Raw genomic sequence first — 22,335 nt, 5'->3', positions numbered from 1 at the left:
AAAAAATAAGTTTAGTAACATCACCTTATCTTATTGGGAGCTTTTATGACAGAATATGGTAATGGTCAAGGACTGAAACAAACAATTTGGCGAAATCCTAAAAAAAGGAAAGCCAAGGACGATTAATATAGAAAATAGCATGGGAATTCTGTCTGTAGAAATAAGGGATTAACAATACGAAAGAGGAAAACCCAAATAAATAAAACTTTAAGAATTAAATATAGCTCTGCACCAACCATGAACAGTATAGTAGTGTGCCTGCGACTGTGTCTGTGGAGAGCTCTTTCTGAGGAACCAGGGACCATTTCGAAGGCAATTCTCATCCAGGCCTACTACTACTATTACTACCGTAGGTCACCAAAGTCTGCAAATGACAGCTAATATCCTTCTGTTTACACGTCTATCGGATGAAAAATTGAAAAGAGAGGGAATTTATAAAAAAAATATGTGGTATTACAGAGAAAATAAGCTTAAAAAAACTAAAACGCCAAAGGGAGCCGATCACCAAAGTCCACAAATGACAGCCAATATCCTTCTATTTGCAGGTATACCGGAAGATGAAATTGAAAATAGCAGGAATTAATGAAAATAAGTAGTATTGAAAAAAAAAATAAACTTAGATAAATGCAAACAAAGCACTAGAACGAGCATTGGAGCCGTTTCAGAGACAAATTCCCTTCTAGAAGTACCTACTACTACTAATATGACATTAACGAATACGAATAATCCACCCGATGGAATTCGAGTTGTTTACGTACGTCATTTTAAAAACCTTCGATTTATTTTAGAGGGAGGACAACGATTTAAAAACACCCGTGAGTATATTTTATTAGCTATCAGATAACGGTCTTGTTATTAATAGCTTTGTTTGTAATGTTTTACGTTCCTATAATATGGTAAACTTATAACAAATGTGATGGTTATAGCGGGGCTACCTACCGGCAGGCTTACTACCTAGGCTAGACTTGAGTCTGGGCTACTTGCAGACCGGTGGCTAGCTAGGCCTGGGCTGATATAGGTTTTTGTAATAGGCCTTTCTTTGTTTATCATAAATCATGTTTTAAAATTTTAAAGCTCGTTTCTCTATGATTTTAACCGCATTACATGAAAGCGATTCATGCATGCCATATTGTTCCCGTAGCTTAGGCTTAGGCTAATTTCTAGGCCAGTATTTCTCAAAATTTATAATAAATATAACAATTTTGGTAATAATCCCTTCTCAACGAGCCATTGCATGAAAATCATTTCATATTTTAATCTTTTGCGCTCACAAACTTACCATAAAGCCTTTATGGCAAATATAGCTAATGTACCCTATAGGTACTAGGTAATCTACCTCATTTCCTGTTAGCCTAACTGCTTTAAACAGAAAAACAGGTAATGTTAATTTTGCTAAATTTTAGGCATACTATTACAGTTAAAGAAGGTGTTTAAATAAAATTGCATTGCTAAAGAGACTTCATGAATAGGTTTTTATTCACATGAAAAATCAGCTAGGTTAATAGCCTAGACCTTTAAGTAGGTAAAGTTAAAAAAAAAAAAAAATAGCCTAACCATCTTATAGGTAGGCAGGTTTAACACATAAACAGAGTTACAGTGACCACCTAGGACAGTCCCTTCCCGGTGTCCCCAAAAGGTCAGGAAATGTCCATGCTTGTGGCGTTTTCCAACGAATCGTGTACTTTTCCTTAGACCCATTCTGAGTCCAGTACCTACTTACTGACAAGCTGTTTTGCTTTTTACGAACATTGAAAAAGTGACGTGTTCAATCTCAGACTCAGAAGTTATCAATAAATTATTCACAAAACACTTCTGGTACTTTTCTACTTTCACCTGCTATCCCTGATGAACACAGCGTAAGGTTTCAGTACGTCCATATTAAACATGCACACCAAGCTAGGATTGTTAGCACAAGAAAAAATTGACAATATTAGGCTATATAAATTCCTAATAGGATTAGCCAATTTTGTGATAGCACATTGAACTTGAGTATTAGACTTTCGCAGAATTTTTTGGAACGAAGCTTGTTCAATACATCATAAAAAATAGAAAATTTATTTGGTACATATTGCTTTAAAATTTAATATTTGATTGGCAAATGCTTTTGGAAATCACTGATACATTTCCCAAATTCCAGTTTATCTTACCTAGCACAAATGGTGTCCTCTATCCTAACTAGTACAAATAATGTCCTCTCTGTTCTTCTTAGTAGTTAAGCAGGTGACACATTCTTCTGACCAAATTTGTCAAAGACACCTGGTTTTTTTATGCACAAAGCTGATATTCCCATTTATATGCTCCACAGAGTTGAAGAAAAGGTTGCTGTTAAAGGAAAATTTCATTGCGTGTGTGAAACAACATTATTGATTTCAGTTGCTTTTTTAGTATAGTTAAGAATTATGGTTTATATTTTTATTTAAGATGTGAATATTTGGTTATGTGGAATTGAGAGTACTGTATGGAGTAGGAAGTAGGCAAGGACAGTGCACACTGCTAGAATATTTATTTAAAATATCCTATTTACATTTGCTTCCCCCATTTGGAAACCTTTTTTCCCCAATGGAACCACCAAACTTAGGTCTTATGGTATACTTATTTTTGTACAGTATGTTAAAAAGTAGAGCCTAGCTTTTCATGAAAATGTAAAGAATATTTTAACAACTCTTTTATGACTAATATATGTTTTGTTAATTTTCAGATTTGATTGGCCACCATGACAGCTGCTTCTGCAGTCTTCTTTGTTTTTGTTGGTTGTTGTACAAACGTTATCTTTCTAGAACTTCTAGTTAAGTAAGTTTAGAAGGTTTATTTTTGGATAAGTTATCTAAACTGAGTTCAGTATACGGATATGCTCTAATTTTGGTATAAGTAATCTGTTTAACGATTAATTATTTGAAGTAATTGTTATTTTCTTTTAGGGATGAGCCTGGAAGTGGAAATATCATCACATGTGCGCAGTTCATTTTTATTGCCATAGAAGGGCTTATATTCACAGCAGAATTTGGCAAGAAGAAAAATATAATCCCAATCAAGTTAGTAAACATACAGTAATGGTTATTACCATTTTCTAATGTACAGTAGCAGTTAAAAGTGATTTCACATATGATTTTTAACGATTGAACTTTTTGTTTCCAAACTGAAGAAAGAGAATTAATACTAAAACCTTATAACTACTGAGAGATTCTTCAGAGAAGTGACAACTAAATAGTAAATTTCTTCCATTCAAGGTTTGGTTGCGTTTGGTTCTGCTTTGTATTTTTCATGAGCCTTTTCCAGGTGTTTCTAATACTCAATGTAGTACAGCTCTGCAATTTATTTTGGTGGATGTATTATAGACTGATAGCCTTCATGACTCCCACCCTTCCTGTTTATCCAGGCTTGGGAAATATGCCTTACTTATATGTAATGTTTTTATTTTGGGAGTATACTTTATGGAAGTGATCACTTATGCTGTTGCTTGACTGCCATGGATAAGACTGCCAAAAGAATTGTAGTTTATATGTTGTGAAATATTGAAGTTGATTTTAATACGGATTATATTCCTTTAACACTAACTATTGATACCTTTTACAGAGACTACCTTGTATTAGTTGTGATGTTTTTCATTGTAAATGTGAGCAACAACCTAGCATTCAGCTTCAAAATCTCCATGCCTTTACACATGATCTTCCGTAGTGTAAGTTTTGCATTATTGAATTGCTGTTTGGTGGTGCAAACCACGACCTTTGTGAATTCTTACCGGAAAATTGTATACCTGATTTATTTGTTATAAGCATATGTTTGTGAACTTTTCTACTAAAATATTGAATAAATCAACGTATCTTCTTATATGGCAAAAACTGTTTTTTTGTTCATGAAACTTACCTGTCAGATATATATATAGCTGTATTTTCTGAAAGTCCGACAGAAATTCAAAAACTTCCGGCACACACAGTGGTCGGCCAGGTGGTTAGTACCCATTCCCGCCGCTGGGAGGCGGGTATCAGGAACCATTCCCATTTTCTATTCATAATTTTTCTGTCGCCGGTGCTGGAAACACCTGTTTTCAGTACCTCCGTCTTAGGATTTTGGAAACTTCATTGCCGCTAAATATCCTAATTGTCTTTTGATTTATTGACTTGGATTTGTGGCTAGGCATACGCTATCTTAAATTGTTTTGAATATGATTCATTTTTGTATATCTGAATCTAGTTAGGCTAGTTTCAGAGGGTGTTGTCTGCTAAGATAGGGTGTGGCTAACGAAAGCTTCGGTAGTTCCGCACTTGATATGCACGAGGGCTATGGGTCTTGCTTCTTTGTTGAGATTTGTCATGTAAGGAGTTGTGAGACTTTGTCTCAATTAACCGTAAGGAAGACGTATGATTCGTATGTACGCAATTAATCAGTAAACAAAAGTCAGGGTAGGCTAACCTACCTGTAGACTTTATTTTGCCTAACCCTGTAGTATGGCCTACGGGCTATAAATATGTCTCGTGAGGTAATGCCCTTTACGTTATAGATTCCATCTGTATCTTGGAATCTAAGGTGCTCGCTCTCCTATCATTGTGGTGAAGAGTGCTACTTCTGTAGTTGTTACTCCTAACCCTGTAATGTTGCCTTCGGGCCCTAAACAGTTTCTGTAGAGGGTATTGACCTTTCTCTGATACTCTATCGATTCGTAACTTAGAATCGAAAGTGCTGGCTTTGGAGAGCAAAAGTGAAGTGGCTAAGTGCAGTGACAGTGCCCCTTGTGTAGTGGAGGGTGCGTCAGATCGGCCTTATTTCGCCTCTAGGCCGGGACCTCTGCTTGACTCCCAGGAACAGGGAGAGAGCATGTCGAAAGCCGAAGGAGGGTTACGAGGAACCCCCACCGATCTGACGTGCCTTCGGCAGACCTGAAGATACTCCCAGGCTGCCAAAGTGCGTGCACGAATCCTGAAGGATTGCTTCTCGTCCTCCGAAGCGTCCTCCCTGCGCAGGGTTTGGAGCTTTCGGAAGGACTCGCGCCCTCTAAATAGAAGCTTTATAGAAGAGGACGTTTCACGTCCTCTCTCTCTCTCTCTCTCTCGTCATGCGTTGCAGTGAGAAGTAAGAAGGCGAACGTCGCCTGAACTCGTGTACGTCTTTCCACCGAGAAAAGGGAAAGCAAGTCATAGTAGCAGGATGCTTTTGAGCGCGGACGTCCTAGCTTTGTTGCTGTGAGAATAAGAAGGCGTTTCCTCGCCCCGCGTATTCTCACACGATCAACCCTTCACCTGAGACTGCTTCGTGCAGTCGGTTTTCTCTCCGAGATGTCTCTCGCTCTTCCCTGAAGGCAGTTTCTCTCGCTTGCATTGACGCCTGTCAGGAGTGTGACGCTTTTCTGCACGCTTCTTTTGACGCTCGGCTTGAACGGGACGCTCGGATGGACGCCAGGCGTGCGCGGGTGCACGCTAAGCGCACGCGGATGGACACCAAGCGCGCGCCAATTGGACGCCGAGCGCGAGCCAGTGGACGCCGAGTGCGCGCCAGTGGACGCCGAGCGTGTGCCCGGCGCCAGCGCACGCCAGGTGTGTCGCCTGCTGAACGTTTCTTTTAACTCTTCAAGCTGATTTGGGCCTAAAGATTTTTTACCTACCTTCAGTGATCCCTTCTACCTCGCCTGTGAAGAATGTGAAGTAAGCAGTGCTTCGGAGGAAGCTTAAAGTGAAAAGGAAACTTCGTTTTCGAAACCCAGCAAGACCACGGGTTTCGTGAATTCTAGAGGTCTCTGTCAGTTAATATTGCTTTTCGTAAAGTCCAGGATTGGATGGAGTTATGGAAAGCTCAAGGAAAGATCTCTTTTGCTCTACCGCAGTCAAGACTTTGCGGTAAGGCAGCTATGGGTTATGTAAAAGCTCGACGTCCTGCACGTCAGGACTCTCGGCAACGTTCAGTAGGATTCTTGCAAAGGCACTCATCAAAAGGACGCTCTTCAGGAAAGCGCAAGACAGGACTTCCTTTGCCATACTGCCAATAAATTTTAAGCTTTAGCAGGCATTAGTTGTGATACGGGAGAGGAAGCTGGTTGGAGAGTTTTTTCCTCTTCCCAGGATAATTTTGCAAGCTTTTTAGCCCATCTGAAAGGGCTTATCAGATGATAGATTTTGTTGGTTCCTAGTCAGGACTACGCTGCCGAATTGAACATCGTCGTTCTACCTGTCGTAAGCCGTCTCTTAACAGGATTCTTGCCCCTTCCTCGTTTGAGACGGGAATCGAAAAGAAAATGCTCGACTTCCTGGATTACGTTTTGTCAATTCAGTGAATTTCTCCCATTGACAATATACTATCGTTTTGTCAAGTAAGTGGGTATCCCCTCATTGACAAAATATCTCTTTGTCCCGTAAATGGGTTAGTTCTCATTGAGAAACTTCTCATTAACTTTATATTGCGTAAGCGGATAAGCTCTTATTGACAAGATTCGGAAGAGCTCTCATTCATCATTCGCAGACTCGTACAAGAAATAGACTTGTAGACTATGTCAATGAACGCTTATGTCCAATAACATAAGAAGCTTGAGCTGTCCGCTTCAATTCTCTGAGTTTTGTTCATGAAACTTGCCTGTCAGATATGTATGTAGCTGTATTTCCGAATTCAGCTATAGTATATATGTCTGCCAGGTAAGTATGAAAAAACTTTATTGTAATATAATATCATATTTTGCCTTGCGTTATTTTACTACTGGTTGGTTCAAGTCATATACGCTTGCTGTAGTTACCTCTTCGGATGGCAACCGAGAGGTCTATTGTCTATTATTTTAAGGACATTTAATCGTTACTCCCTGCAGCCTTCCAGGAGTTTCCGATTTATCTTTTACCGTTGTATGGTAGTGTTATGACGACACAAACGCATCTATATATTTAGCGTTTTCTGTTTCGCTTAAATATACTAGCTTGAGAGTCTCTTTATGCTAAAAAATAACGGACCTATTTCTTCGTAGAATAGGGTAGCTGGCAACTCAGGCATAAAGTTAAGAGACGACGATCGTAAGCTGCTGCTGTCACTGTCCTCTCCTCCAGTCCAAACGAGCCAGTACCAGCTCGTTCGCTGTCATGCGCGGTAGGTTACGTCTCTCTCTCCTGCGGGATTGACTGACTAACCGTATCTCTGTGCTGGCAGTTACGTCTCTCTCTCTCCTGCGGGATTGACTGACTAACTGTATCTCTGCTCTACAATCACGGACTTTAGCCTAAGATTGAGGGGATTTCTTACATGAATGAATAAACATTCCATTCGTTTTGCCTTACTATGTTCTACAGAGATATCTCTTACTCCTTTCGGTGCTCGTTACCGCACGGTATAGGACTACGAGTCTACCGCAACATTGCACTATTATATGCTCTCCTGCTTAGGCAAAGCGCAGCCTTATTAGGGAAGTAAACATACTGTGTGAGGGAATGGATGAGCTTGCTGGGGACCATTTCCTTCCTAAAGAAGTTTGTTTCCCTGAATAGACTGCAATTCAGACCTCTACAGTTTTTTCCTATCGGGAAACTGAAATTTTATTAAAGATCTAGGAATGATTCTGAACATCTCTCGGTGCGTTAAGTATCACTTGAGGTGATAGAAAGAAGGTGCCGGACATCTGGAGAGGGTTTCAGATGTCCTGGATCATAATCTGAAAGAAGTGGAAGCAATTCAGTCGTCCCTCCAGTCCTCGAAACGAGTTTTTGGAACCAGTGGTCCATATCAACTCTGATCTTCCACAGCTCTCTCATATCTTAGGAAGTATCTTCTCTCGGTCCCTGTTCGGGTTTACGAGAAAGAGCCTATTATAACAACAGGCGTAGAATGTAACGATCCTCTAGAGGTTCGTTACAGGATTGCAAAAGTCCGTATGAATCGTCTCGATCGACGGCAGCAACTACTGACTTCCGAGTGGAATCTTTCTTTAGAAGTATGTTGAGAGTTATGGAGACTTTAGGGACGTCCTTTCATTCATTTCTTCGCTAGGTTGAGGACGAAGAGGCTTCTTCTTCTCTGCTCCCTTATTCTCGATCCGGGAGCGGTACCATTAAACGCCATCCTATGATATTGAACGGGGATGGATGTTTAGTCTCTTTTCCCCTTTTTCAAACGCTTAGGAAATGTAATAAGATGATTTATAACATCACAGGGAGTGACAATGACGCTGATCGCCCCATGTTGGCCTTCAAGATCCTAGATTCACAGAGGTCACGTCCTTCCAAGGACCTTTGCCGAGAGAGTCGGTCTACTTTAACACGAAAGGTACCTATAACCTCTCACCATAACCTCTCCGCTCTGAGTCTGACTACGTTCAGACTATCGAGATGTTGACAGCATAAGATTGCCGTCTTCCCTTTCCGTTTGAAGAATGGGATAAGCTGGCAGTCACAACTATTAAAGAATACGCAAATATGTTGTTGACGGCCTTTGGGCTCAGAGATTTGCTTCTGTCAAACAACAAAGCCCTTCACGATCTTTGAGTTCTGTGGAATCTCGAAACTCGCTCACCATCTACTTTTTGTCTCACCTGTTTTCTCGGAGTCAGACACTCGTGCGAGATCAGGAGACATATAGTAGCCCTGAGTTTCTTGTTGACGAAGTCGGTTGCGTTTATACACCCCCGATGATCGTTTAACATGAGACCAGGTTGGACTGTCAGGCATTCGTCCTTCAGGACTGAATCGCCTTTTTGCTCATCGCTCCTTTCCCCTGGCACCAGAAGCTCGAGTCAGGAGTGGCTCAGGAGTTGATTCGCTAACGACGTTGGGTTGCGTTGATACACCCCCCAAGGTTTGCTTAGCTTGAATCGCCCAGGCAGTCCAGACACTCATCCTTCAGCGAAGAATAGTGCCTTATGGTCTTCAGGGTACAGCCTTGCTGTCCTTGATTCGTCTGACTGGTCAACTGGTCAGTCACCTGATTTTAGTACAGACGGACTGACTGTGCATGTCCAGATCGAAGCTTTCAATATGGAACTTAGACATAGTCTGAAGTTCTTGATGTCAAAGCATTCGAACATCTCCTACCTGTTAACTTCTTGCACGTGATCAGGAAGGCCTTTTTCTAACCACCCTAGATACGACAAAGAGGGTTAGTGAGGTTTTCAGCCATCGTCAGAAGTTTTGGCATTAGAGAACACAAGGCGGTGCTTTCTCTAAGCCTTCCGTTGTGGTCTAAGAATGGAAACCCGTCTTGTTCTTGGGCCAGGAGCTTGGAATCAAGGATGGCACAAGTTATTGGGCAGGAGCCAGAGAGAGTCCTGTGCCCTGTCGGGTCTCTCAAGTTTTATCTACATAAAACTCAAGAAAGTCGAAGTCGTACGGACAATCTGCAGTGTTCCGAAAAGACCAGACTTGCCCATATCGAAGAACACCCTGGCTTTAGTGTTAAGGAGTTCTTTCAAAAATGCTCCTTCATTGTGTTTGCACAAAGATTTGAAATTTTTTTTCTGAATGCTCACGAGGTGAGGGCGCAGCCTCGGAAGCATTTCAACAGAGCATGACACTCAGCAACATCCTGAGTACCATGTTTTAGCGAAGCACTCTGTGTTCAATTCACACTCCCTGCGAGATGTGAAGATGGCATATGAGATCTGCTGCTCGCTAGGGCCATACGTGTCTGCAGACACAATCTTGGGGGCAAGAAGTACCACTCATCCTATCCTGTAGAAGATGGTTAGGAAGAGCTCTTAATTTAGTAGTTGAGTCGCCGACAACGGTGACTTCTTAACTCTTAAGCCTTAGTTAACACACCTTAACTTTGGCTAGGTTGGTCAGGTGGTGATATATATTTTTATATATATATATTTATTTTACTTCTTAGCCCTCATGGTATGGTCAATATGGTCTAGTCACGTCGTGGTCTCGCCCCTGTTGACAGATCATCTGGAGTGCACCAGCTATATAGGTCTCTACCTCGCTGGCAACTCTAGTAGCACAAGCAGACTTACGTGGCAATAACCACGAAGCCAGCTATGCTAACAGGTGGAACCAAGATGTAAATCATCTGCATGCATTTGTTTCCCAAAATCCTTCTATTCTGTCCCTTCCCACCTCCAACGGTGGGATTCAGCTATATATATATCTGACAGGTAAGTTTCATGAACAAAATGATATTGTTATGATACAATAAAGTTTGTTCATACTTACCTGGCAGATATATATATAGCTGTATTTTCTGAAAGTCCGACAGAAATTCAAAAACTTCTGGCACACACAGTGGTCGGCCAGGTGGTTAGTACCCATTCCCGCCCCTGGGAGGTGGGTATCAGGAACCATTCCCATTTTCTATTCATAATTTTTATTTCCACTGTCCCCTGAGGGGAGGTGGGTGGGTACTTAATTATATATATCTGCCAGGTAAGTATGAACAAACTTTATTGTATCATAACAATATCATATTTGTGCTGTTTTGCTGTAGAAAAATGAAGTATCAAAGACAGTTCATTAAGATAGAAATAGTAAATTTAGTAAGCTTCAGCAGTATGAGTAATTAATTAAGCACACACTCAGTCATTTCAGTAAAAATGTTTATTGAAATGTAGAATGACTTCTCAACATTTTTTTGCAGGGTGGACTGATTGCCAATATGATTATGGCTATCATTGTATTAAAGCGTAGTTACACCTTCACCAAGTACCTGTCTGTAGCCATGATTACCCTTGGGACTGCGATCTGCACCTTTGCTTCTGCTGAGAGCATGGTGAGTATTGTTTGATATTTGTTTCTAGCAGAATACAAACCTTTACCTCAGCACAAGGTGGATCAGGCCTTAAAACGTGCTGGGGAATAGTTCTACATTAAAGGCGTTGGTTTGTACACTTTGTCATCTTTAGTTATTCACTTTGTCTGCAGAGAATTTCAGGCTTAAATTAAGATTTTTTTTTTAATTTCCTGCAAATGACATAGTCTTCCAGTTAAAGGTCCTTTGTTTTGGCCAGGATCCAGTATAATCTGGAAGGAGTCTGGATATGGAAATTGTGTTGAGAAGGCCTTCATAGCTTCTACAAAATTTTTGAGAAAATTCAAAACACATTGGAAAAATTACCAAGTTGACATCAGTAAATGAAGTTTAAGATAGGAGCTTATAACACTTCAAAGAATATATTTTATTAAAAAAAATGTAATGTAATAAACAAAAAGTGCTAAATTAAAAGTATTGGTAATTTAGATCTTTGAAGTAAAACTGGAATGGTAACTCATTTAAATCTTTTTTAAAGATTTATTAAAGTGTAGGTCATTATTGAAAGAGAATGCTGTAATGTGGATGTCGTTTTTTCTTCATTTTATATCTAGTTAAGACACAGTAAATGATACTCTTTTTCAATGTTGTTTTGTCATTATTTGTCAATTACTATTCTAAATGAGCACAAATTTACGTGCAAAATACATTGCAAAATGTCCTTTGCATTAAAGAGAAAATGGAGAGAGAGAGAAAAAAAAACTCATAGGGACAGTTACATAAACAACGGTACTAATCAGAAAAACTGAGGGAATCATGCATTGTACTGTAAAGTAGTATTTTAGGCTCCTCACTGAAAGCATTTGGGAATGCATTGCTTCCAAAGTACTGTAGTTTAATGGGTAGTTTGCTTCCCGGAAGATTAGCCTATTCTTTATGTTAGTGGAGAAAAATGAGTTTCATTTAACATTTCACGTACGCAGGATGGCACAGGTGATGAGAGTAAAGGAAGCGAAGGAGTGTCTAATTTTGCGACCTGGTTGACGGGCATTGCTCTTTTAACCTTTGCCCTCTTCATGTCTGCTCGCATGGGTATATTTCAAGAGTGCCTCTATTCCAAGCATGGCAAGCATTCTCGTGAGGCATTGTTTTACATCGTAAGTATTTCTATTCTCTTTAAAAATACATAATGTGAAAGTTCAAGTTTGATATCCTTTGAATTAGAATTGTTGTACTGCTTTACTGTTTTGTCTAAAGAATAATTACATTTCAGCACCTTTTGTCACTACCCGGCTTTCTTTTGACTGGGAGGAGTATCTTTGAGCATGCTGCTAAGTACAGTCAATCAGAACCGTTACCTGTGCTGGACAGCATGCCATTACTAGCGGGTATACCTCGACTGTGGATTTACCTTGTTGGCAACATGCTAACACAGTATCCTTTTATGCAATGGAAGTGTAATTATAAGGCATGCTCAGGTCATTTTTATATGAAGAAAAAACCTGATGATTTACAGATACATATTGAACTCTTAGAATCAAACCACTCTTGTTTGTTTGAGGGGAAACCATTTTCCTATTTAACTTTGCTACAGTTTAAACTTTAGGTCTGAAATAAAGGAGGATAAGGAATAGAATGCACAAACAAGCATTGATGCGTTTATCCAAGAAATCACTAAAATTACATTGATTAATGTGCTATAAAAAATTATGAAGTTTGCATGAATAGTTTATGGAAATAAAAAGCTCATAAACAGTGTAGCAAAAAAAAAAAGTTCAAGATAATGCAGTAATTATTGTAAGTAATGTAAACAGACCACTGAATTAAACATAACATTCTATGGGCTAACAAATAATGACAGAATCTATTTAATACATCATTGTGAAGTAACAAAATACTGATCAAAAATATTAAAATTCAACAAGTAAACATTGTAAATGAGATTGATCAAACATGAAATGGTTTCCACCCTAAATAAGGTATGCCTGTTGGTACTGTATATCTGAACACAACCTTTACATAAATGATGATCTTTTTTGTCCTTGCCTTCATGTATTTTTCCTTAATCCTTACCTCCAGATACGTCTGCATCAGCTCAGTGTTCAAGCTGACCTCAGAATGCACCTCTCTAACAGTCACACTGGTTCTCACCCTGAGAAAGTTTCTCTCCTTGATTTTCTCTATAATTTATTTTCAGAATCCATTTACGATGAGCCACTGGGTTGGTACGTTTCTAGTTTTTAGCGGTACATTTTTGTTCACTGATGTTTATGGGAAACTTCAGGACTCTCTAACGAAACCTTCAGGAAAGGAAGATTAAGCCGTAACTGAAGTTAGACGTTGTTTTATGAATCTCGACGTTGGTGCTACACTGGACACATCTAAGTCAGCAATCTTCAAGACAAACCCTCTTGATTTGCTGAATTTGAGCAGCAGTCAAGAAGTGTGATGACATTTGTTGAATGTTTGGTGTATTCGTGTGTGCAAAGGATATGTTTACAGCGTTTTATGATACAAGTATACATTTTACATGATTGGCATTATCAGTTTAAATATTATTTTGTTTCCATATTACATCATTATGTGATACCTGTATATGCATTAATCATTTGTGTTTGTTTTGTTGAATTACCGTGTTGATCACGGTATGTGTTGGAAACACTTATTTTGCTAGTTTATTAGCTACATTTTGCTATTTTCATTATGTTGACATCCTGCAATGCAGTGGATTTAGACAGGCAGTAGTGCTACATGACATATATGACATCCTATCTTAAAGCAGTGGGCTTTCATATTTACTGTGAGATTTAATAGATTTCTTATTTTAAACTTGAAACATTTGATCTGGTTGTGAAGTTATGTGCTGAGGTTTTAACAAATTTCCTATTTTAGACTTGAAATATTAGATGTGGTTGTTAAGTTGTGAAATCAAGATACCGGAAACCTCTCAAAATGATACATCTTAACCTTTTAGAATCTAATCAGCTAACCAATACGTAGAGAACAGAATAAGATTAAATTTAAGTCAGTTGTAAGAAATGAATAGCCAATATTTTTTCCAGTTCATGAGGAAAAACATTAGCTCGGTCTCTGGTGATGCACCTTACATTGTTAGCCCATCAGCAAGATCTTAGGAATTTTCCTCCACATGCAAGTAATTGGTTACCTTTTAATGTAAAAGTATGTTTTATAAGCTTTTAAATAACATATACATACTGTACAAGCATTAGGAATATTCTGTTGATTTACCTGTCTTAGTCAGTTTTATGTTTACCTTAAATGTTCACAAGGATATACTTGAATCTGGGCTTGCCTTCTTGGTAAATCATATATATAACTGTAAATTTGCTTTTAGTAAACTTGCTGATTAATAAACTAAAAACCAAAATCTTAATCATGCTAAGACCAGAAGAATTGCATCTTGGAAAAAACTTTTTGCAACTTCCTACTTAGTCTTTCAAGTCATTTGTACATATAAGTCCCATCCATTTATGGATTCTGACAATTCATGCCGAGTTTAATTAACAGTTCATGTAGATGCAAGGCTTTTTTAGAACAAAAATATGTAGCTCATTTATATTATACTGTGAGGTTAGAAGGTTTCTTGGATGATAAAGAGACTTTATAATCTTGTTTTCATGGATTTGGCACTCTCAGCGCATGGTCAATAAAACTATTTTCAAATTCAGATTAATAATGAATTGCATATGTGAAATATGACGCTTATTATCTGCCTCTACCCTGGAATTTCAATATTTAAATCTCATATTAAATATTAGGGTAGAGCATTCACAACACTTAATCCCTGTCAAGAATACAACTAACCTAAAAATAGCAAAATGTACTTTTCCACTGGTTTATGTTTTTTCTATTTATTGTTGGAATTTAGTCTGTGATGACGTATGTTTGCATAAACAGTGTACTTGAAAGAAATTAAGTTGAAGTCGCATGGAATGATGCGAGTTTTTTTTATTTTATTTTATGCTTTTATGGCATGTAATATTTGATATTAATTCCAAACAGTATTGTGATTAATAGAGATCAGTCTTACCTGTAAGTGGTATTGTTATTCTTTTTGTTTTCTTATTTTGGCCAGAAGGTCTGACAAGTGCAGCAACACCTCAAACTAACAGACATCACCTTACCAGACCAGTTACACTATTATGATTTTTTTGCCCTGCTTCCATTTCAAATTTGGTACAGTTTAGATAAATCTCTTAAATTGAATGTAAAAGGTTAGTTTAGGGTAGGAGCTAAGTGGAATTGTTGTTAGCTGTAAGGTTATGTAGAAAATTATACAGGATCTTGTTAAGTTGAGGTGCTACTGTATTCAAACATTGCCCGAGTTGTACTTGTTAACGCATTCCATTAGAGTATATTCTAAGATTCTTTATATGATAAAATGCCACAATGGCTTCGTTATTAAAATACAGAATTAACAGAACTCAAACTTATTTTTGCCAAGTATTGATTCTAGACATAATTTTTTATAAAAGAGAAATTTATGTAGATTGACACATTAAGTATAATGGGTCACAGAATCCAAAGAAGGCTAGGAGTTGTTGTGAGTGATTGATTTTAAAATGCTAAGGATGAAAATATATTAACATATTTTGCCTTCCATTTTGCATTCAAAACTGTTGGTTTGTTAAACAGGAGATAATTAGAGCTGATTTATGAACATACTATAGGAATATTTAAATTTTCCTGTTATTCATGATTCAGAATTTTATTTTTGAAGTTGAACTTTTGCCTTTTGTATTACGGTACTTATGTGATATGCCCCAGGCAAAATCCTGATTTCTTCATTAGGAATATTTTTAACTTTGGTTTACTGTATATGCAGTATGTCCTTCATTTCATCTTTTTATAGATATAACTCAAGAGAAGTGTAACATTTAAACATCTTGAAATGAATTTCTTTCCTGAAATGATGGCTTTGGTGAATACAGTCGAGCCCCAGTATTCGTTGGGGATGTGTACCACAATCCCCTGAAAATAGCTGAAATCTGCAAATACAGGCAGTCCCCGGGTTACGACGGGGGTTCCATTCTTGAGACGCGTCATAAGCCGAAAATCGTCGTTAGCCGGAACATCGTCAAAAATCCTAAGAAAACCTTACTTTTAATGCTTTGGCTACATTGTATACTATGTAAACTGCATTCTTATTGCATTTTTCATCAAAAAAAACCTTCAAATATAGATTATTTTGCATTTTTGGTGTCATATTTCGTATGCCAGATCAGTGTTGTAGGCGTCGTAACCCTGGAACATGCGTCGTAACCCTGGAAATAATTTCTGATGAATATAATTCAAAAGCGCCTTAACATTGGAACATATTAAGCCGAACCCGTCGTAACTCTGCCTGTACTTGAAACCCTTCTAAAAATGCTTATAACTGTGTATTTTGATAGTTCAAACACCAAAAAAACCCTCTTAAAAACACATACTTGAGTATTTTAATAGTTTCATCACAAAAAATGCATTTAGTCACGAAAATATAAAAATACCCTTAATTTATTTGCAACCATGTTATTCATTATGTATGTATTATGTGAGGGCTAATGGGTTCCATGTGGACAGACTGCTGTTTCACTCGTTACAAGCCGCCACCTGGCAGCATGCATGACCATTCGTGAAGATGTAAAAGGTTATGTATAAATTAACAACATTCTATTCTTTGTTCCAGCCTTGTTAGAATTACCATTTCACCTAGTTTTGTTTAACTTTATTGTCTCAATCATTTCATTTGTGCTTTGATTATACCTCAATTTTGTTGTTATAGATATCTAACATTCCATTTAGGTTACCAACTCAAATGAAGACACTTCCTTCATGTTCATCTCCATTTTCCCAGAAATACCTTCAAGTTAATTCTGTTGGTTTTGCAAGAGCCCATGCCTGTTTATCATTCTTAAGGTGCGTCCACACGGTCGAACAATGTCCGACGGACAAACATTGTTACCATATCATAGGTGAAGCAGGATGACGTCATAAGCGTTGAAACGATGGAAGTAGATCTGGCAACAAACAGTGGTACCAGATGAGGCTGTATACCACTGCTTTTACTCTGCTCACAAGGCAAAGACTGTCACACAATTGTTAATTGGTAACAATGTTTGTCCGTCGGACATTGTTCGACCATGTGGACGCAGCTTTAGACTATTGTCATTCATTGGATGACTCACTTTTGGTACTAAGTGTAAGTTGTGACATAAACCATTTATTTTTACCCAAATATTTAGCAAAGGGCGTATGGTGGTATTTTTTAGGTAACCATGGTGGACTTTTTACTATTTATCACCCATAAGTAACCAAGATATTTCCATTGTAGAAGCCTAAGCAACATAGTATATATAAAGTACAAATGCATACAAGCTTCTTCCTACTCCAGTCGGAATTAACAGGGCAGCTGTACAGTATTTTAAACAGTATCTGAAATTTCAGATCCAGCAAATACGCAAAAGGTACATATAGTTTCCTTGAAATATTTCATTTAAAAATCTCTACATTCTTAGGAGAATTTAAAATTCTCATATGTCTCTAGGTACATTTCAGAAAATGAAATAGTTTGCATTTGTCTTGTAAATTTATGATAATTTCCAATGAAAATATTAAGATCAACAATTATAAGAAAGCTTTAATAAAAGATATTACCATTGTACTGTACCAATCTTATGTGTGTGTAATCAGTATATAATTTGTATTACTGGCAATATTAATTAAATGTGATTTTATGATCTTTGATATTTGGGATGCAAAAGGGTCTCCCTCAAAGTTTTGCAACCCTTCACCAAACCCAGGAGTCTCATGTGGTCACAAAGGTCAGTTGGTCGCACCTTTGCCATTCATTCACAAGTCCTGGGTTTGATTTTGACGTGAGACAAATGTATTTTATCACATATTAAAATTTCCTGTATTTATTGATAATTTATTAAGATTTTTCATTTAGGATTATTTATTTGCAAAAATGGTTAACATTTTAGTCCTCTCCTTTTTCACTGAAATTGTGCAACTGTAGAAAAATTCTTTTGTAATTAGTGTATTTTATTTAATACGTAGTTGATTTTAGGTGTACTGAAGTACATCTAAAAGTAATGAAAGCAAAGTAATATTCTAATTTTATAAATTGTGTGAATAATTAACGCACTGGCCTTTGAAATTTTGTGTGATGATACAGAATGCAAACCATTCCCATCAATTATTAGAGGTATCTACTTCAGTACATGGAGGACTGACTGACCAAGAATTGCCAGGATGAAAATCTTGCTATTTTGCTCCTGTCAGAGGTCCATAGATGGCTGAATTTGAGGGCTTTCTTCAGTCAATTCGTGTTTTCCTCTAACCTTTTCAGTGTTTTTACAAACTGCCCATGTTTTGATTTCATGACCTTTAGCATGTTCTCATGACTGCTACATCTCTTTCTGAAGAGATCTTTCATCTCCCTCCTTCCCCATTTTCAGACCTTGGACGAGGTATGGTTGTGGTTTTTTTTGTATGGTGTTTTTACATTGCATGGAATCAGTGTGCATGGAATCAGTGGTATGGTTGTGGTTTGCCAGATTATATTCAGATATACAGTACATTGTAGTTGCAAGTTTTCTTGCCGATTGTTTTGGTTGTAAGTCATCAATGACCCAAGCCATTCTGTTTCTTGAGATTCATGCTCAATACTATATTGTTTAGCTTGGTCATTAACAGGTTTTAATTTCCAAGAGATTACAACTTAAATGAAATCTCTTCAAGATCTGTCACTCGTTGACAGGTCTTCGCCCAGTTTTTTGTTTACAAAACATTTTGGGGAACTATCATTTATTGATAACTTCTAGCAGTCCAGGGTTGGGTTTTCTTTTTCCTCAGACTGTTCCACAAGCATAGGTTGCCAGAGTTTCTGAACAGTGTCAGGGATTCTTTTGCCATATATTTATCTAGTATTCTAACTGGAAAGCTTTTTGTCAAGAGGATGACTGCTTTCATTGAAGTTTTTGTGTATCAAATTTAGACAGCAGCCATTTATGCTGTGTTCAAGTACAACCTTCCGAGAAGCATCTCCCTCTTGTACCTTTATGCTTCGTTTGGCTTTATGGTTGCTGCAGCTGAGTTAGTCTGCATTATTATTATTGTTATTATATTATAAGTAATAGACCATCTCTTAATCATGTTGTGTTGAAAAAGTTTACATCTCAGTTGTATATATAATGCTTTTCTTTTCTATGTTAGAACATATTGGATAGTTGGCCAGTTTTCATACTATGGAAGGGAGAATACATCAGCAGCATGTGTGCAGTAGGTTTTTATATAATATACAACAGAGACGGTAACGAAATACAGTGGGTAATCCTGTAGTTTCCATGAGTTTGGATTCATGTATCGTAGTGCAGGTATTCCTTTCCGTGTTTTTTCGTCGCCAATGTTTTTACTAGTCCATAGATGTTTTTCTAGAAAGGAGAAATGAAAATTAGAGACAGGGTATGGGTTGTGGTATACATAGGAGGCCAGCATTCCAGGCAAGAGCAGTGCCAAATTGTGGTTGGTTGCCATGTGATTATTGTGCCTGAGCAAAGCCTTCCTCCAGACACTGATGGTTTCCTCTTTCATACTGTGTGAATATTGGAGAAAGGGGGTTGGGGGAGATTGTACTATGAGGGCTGCTGCCAGAGGATGGAGGCTCCTGATTGGTTTGCTTGCCAGGGATGCTTGTGGGTGGCAGCCTTCATGCTGTTGTCAGAAGGAAGGAAGTCTCTAAATGTGTAGGGCTTCCAGGAAGTATAGGGAGCAGTAGTTGGTCACCAATAACATACATGGTCAGGATGGTGTTAAGCTGCTAATTGAACTGCTAAGTCAGGTTTGAGATTTGGCTGACAATAGGGTGCAGGGTTGCCCTGCTACTGTGTTTTCATGTTCCCATATATTTGGCCAAGATCATAATTACCCACAATCGCTAGCAGGTGGAGAGCATTAAAAGGAAGTGTTAACTGTTTTGGTCGATCAGTTTAACAAAAGCTTGTGTTGTCTGACATATAGCTTCTGTGCCGTTGAGAACATGGCAGCAGTCTTATTTGCCTGTGGATGGTGATATCCTCATGTTCTCATAGTTCAGTGCCCAATTTTCCCTGGTGCCAGTCGACAATGTCACTTATATAGTTGCCACGTTTGGCCAGGAGGGAGGGTGATGGAGGTCATCAGTCAAGCACAGGGCAACTTTATCTTCACACCTGTGACTAGTATCCAACTGGCATTGTATTTTAAAGAATTCCTCCTACAGCCTCGGTTGGGTGGCAGTTAAGGCCAATAAGTAAAATTCTCTTCTTCAGTATATATTGGGTAAGATTAATAATCTCTTTTCTCCTCTGGGGAAACTACAATTTTCATGTTACAATGATAATTTTTTTGGTTATCATCCTTGTATCCTTTTCTCCATCTTTCTCCTCCATGCGACGTAGACACTCGCTGATGTCACTGAGGAGCCTTTTCCTTGGAGGGGATCATTGGTAACTTGGCTGCTTCATATAATGCAACCACACATCATCAGTGACTTTTTCTGAAATCCATAGGAAAAAAAAATCATACATAAAATATGAGAAGAGAGCTTCAGCATGATAAATTCATGTTTCATAGATACAAAAAATGTGCCTATCAAGGTTTTTTCTCCCCCCTCCCCTTTGTCAAGATCCAAATAAATTAATTTGAATTCAAAAATACAAAAAATTTACCAATCTGGATCTTCCCCAACTCCCTTTGTCAAGCTGCAAATAAATTAATTTCAATGCAAAACTTACAACTAAGGAAATATGATTATCATCATCAAGGGATTTTATTCTCTGCTTAAAAGGCCTCTGAAACCTTCCCTTTCTGGAACTGCAGGATTCTCAAATGATTAAATTCTTTATTGGTCATTTCTTCATGTACGGAAATGTATTACATATTTAGCGTTAATACAGAAATGTGTTATTTAGTGTTAAAAGATTTTTTTTTTTTATAAAATTATTTGGAGTTTAAAGGGTATTATATATTACTTGTTTTCAGATTGAAATATACACGTACTGTATTCAAATTCTTGAATAATCCATGACAGTGATATATATTTTTCCAAAGTTTTGTATATCCATTCCAGGTAACTGACTTATATATATATACTTTAGATAATTTTCCTAATTGTTATTGAAGTTTAACAATTGCAGGACCATTTGTAACCATAGCATTTACTGTATATAAAACAATTAATTGTTGACTGAAGCACTGATAAAGATGTATTCTAAAAATTCAGTATAGAACAATTTGTAAGAATGGAGTATATTTGAATATAATTTACAAACTTGAGCTAGTTGTCATTTACTTATTTCCTTTCAGTTTTTTGCAGTTCTTATATTTCCATGTAGTTTATTTTTAATAAAAAAAAATTTCCATGGTTAGGAGGAATTTATTTATGAGCTGCAAGCTGCAGTGATTTTCTTACTGTGCAAGGAAGGGAGGAGGAGGAGGAGGATTTTCTTAAAAAAAGTATGCATGAAGTTCCTCTAACTTATCAAATTGTCGGGTTGCGAATGAAATACTTTGATGCATAATCACTATGATGTGCTGCCTATATACCCAGCATAACCATTGCACCTCAACCACTGTAATCATCCATCCAAACCTAAGCATTTTTCAGGACAGAAGTTATTATATATAATGGCAATAATGAAGTGGTCAATGGCATGAAAAATATTAAAACTGTAACAGTCATGCACTACTATGTCAAATAGACAGTGCTTTCAAATACATCACGTGCTGACTGATGGGGGAAAGTCAACCTTATTGCAACCGTGTAGTACATATGAAATTTACTAGACGTAATAAGCTTGAGACGCCTGAAGGAAATGAAACTTGCTGGCCTTAGTAGTTGGTTGGAACATTGCCTGTAAAAATAACGCAAATATAAATATATGAAAACCATAAGCAGTTGTTGGAAGAAACTTTGTGTGCAAAAGTGGTAGTCTTCAGAGAGAAAAAAAGTGAAAATATGATAAATATTTTAACAAAATAATGAAACATGAACGTCCATATACTTATCTCCCAGAGATACGTCACTTGTGACATTTTGCTAATGGCAGGATGTCCCAACTGATGACAACTCATATTTCTGTTACTTAAAACTCCTTACATTTATATTGATACCTTGTCAAATGCATTCTAGAAACCGGATAGAGTATAAAAAAATAAATAATGAATGGGGGAGCAATATTCTAAATAGAGATCGATAAATTAGTTAAACATTAGCACCTTGTATAAAGGATATTCAAAATTAATACAGACATACAAGAAAAAATACACTTCAGCATTCATAAGCTTGTATAATAAGGAAATTTGAATAAATACTGATCAATTACCTTAGAGTTTTCCTAATTACGGTAAAATCACGTTTACAATGCAAAAATTTTGCTTTTGATACACCTCACTTGACTTGTACTACCTCCATATAAAGACCAACATACAAAGCCATACCCGAATTCCAAGGAATCTTGGGTACAATGGGGGAAGGTTCCTTATTGTTTCCAACATCATTACGCCCACCTTTATTTTTTTTTAAATTTCCGAGGAAAGACAGGATAGACCAGTGTGGGTGTGTGAGAACAATGTGGGAACGTAATCAAGACCTACGGACTTTCTCTCTCTCTCTCTCTCTCTCTCTCTCAGGATACGGAAAGGAAC

At 37.5% G+C, this 22,335-nt stretch overlaps 1 protein-coding gene across 1 annotated transcript; it reads left to right on the top strand.

Moving 5' to 3' along the window:
* The first annotated feature begins 624 nt into the window (after positions 1–624).
* On the top strand, positions 625–20,964 carry LOC135214385 (UDP-xylose and UDP-N-acetylglucosamine transporter-like). The gene is made up of 8 exons (XM_064248631.1): positions 625–815; positions 2,699–2,790; positions 2,919–3,032; positions 3,574–3,676; positions 10,534–10,665; positions 11,628–11,801; positions 11,918–12,078; positions 12,724–20,964. Exons 2-8 carry the CDS (start codon positions 2,714–2,716, stop codon positions 12,962–12,964), a joined length of 1,002 nt encoding a protein of 333 aa, XP_064104701.1. The 5' UTR covers positions 625–815; positions 2,699–2,713; the 3' UTR covers positions 12,965–20,964.
* Positions 20,965–22,335: the final 1,371 nt, after the last annotated feature.

This window comes from Macrobrachium nipponense, chromosome 45 (assembly GCF_015104395.2).
Source record: "Macrobrachium nipponense isolate FS-2020 chromosome 45, ASM1510439v2, whole genome shotgun sequence".
Taxonomy (NCBI): Eukaryota; Metazoa; Arthropoda; class Malacostraca; order Decapoda; family Palaemonidae; genus Macrobrachium; species Macrobrachium nipponense.
Note: the sequence above shows the minus strand (reverse complement) of the source record. Positions and strands in the feature narration are given on the sequence as shown.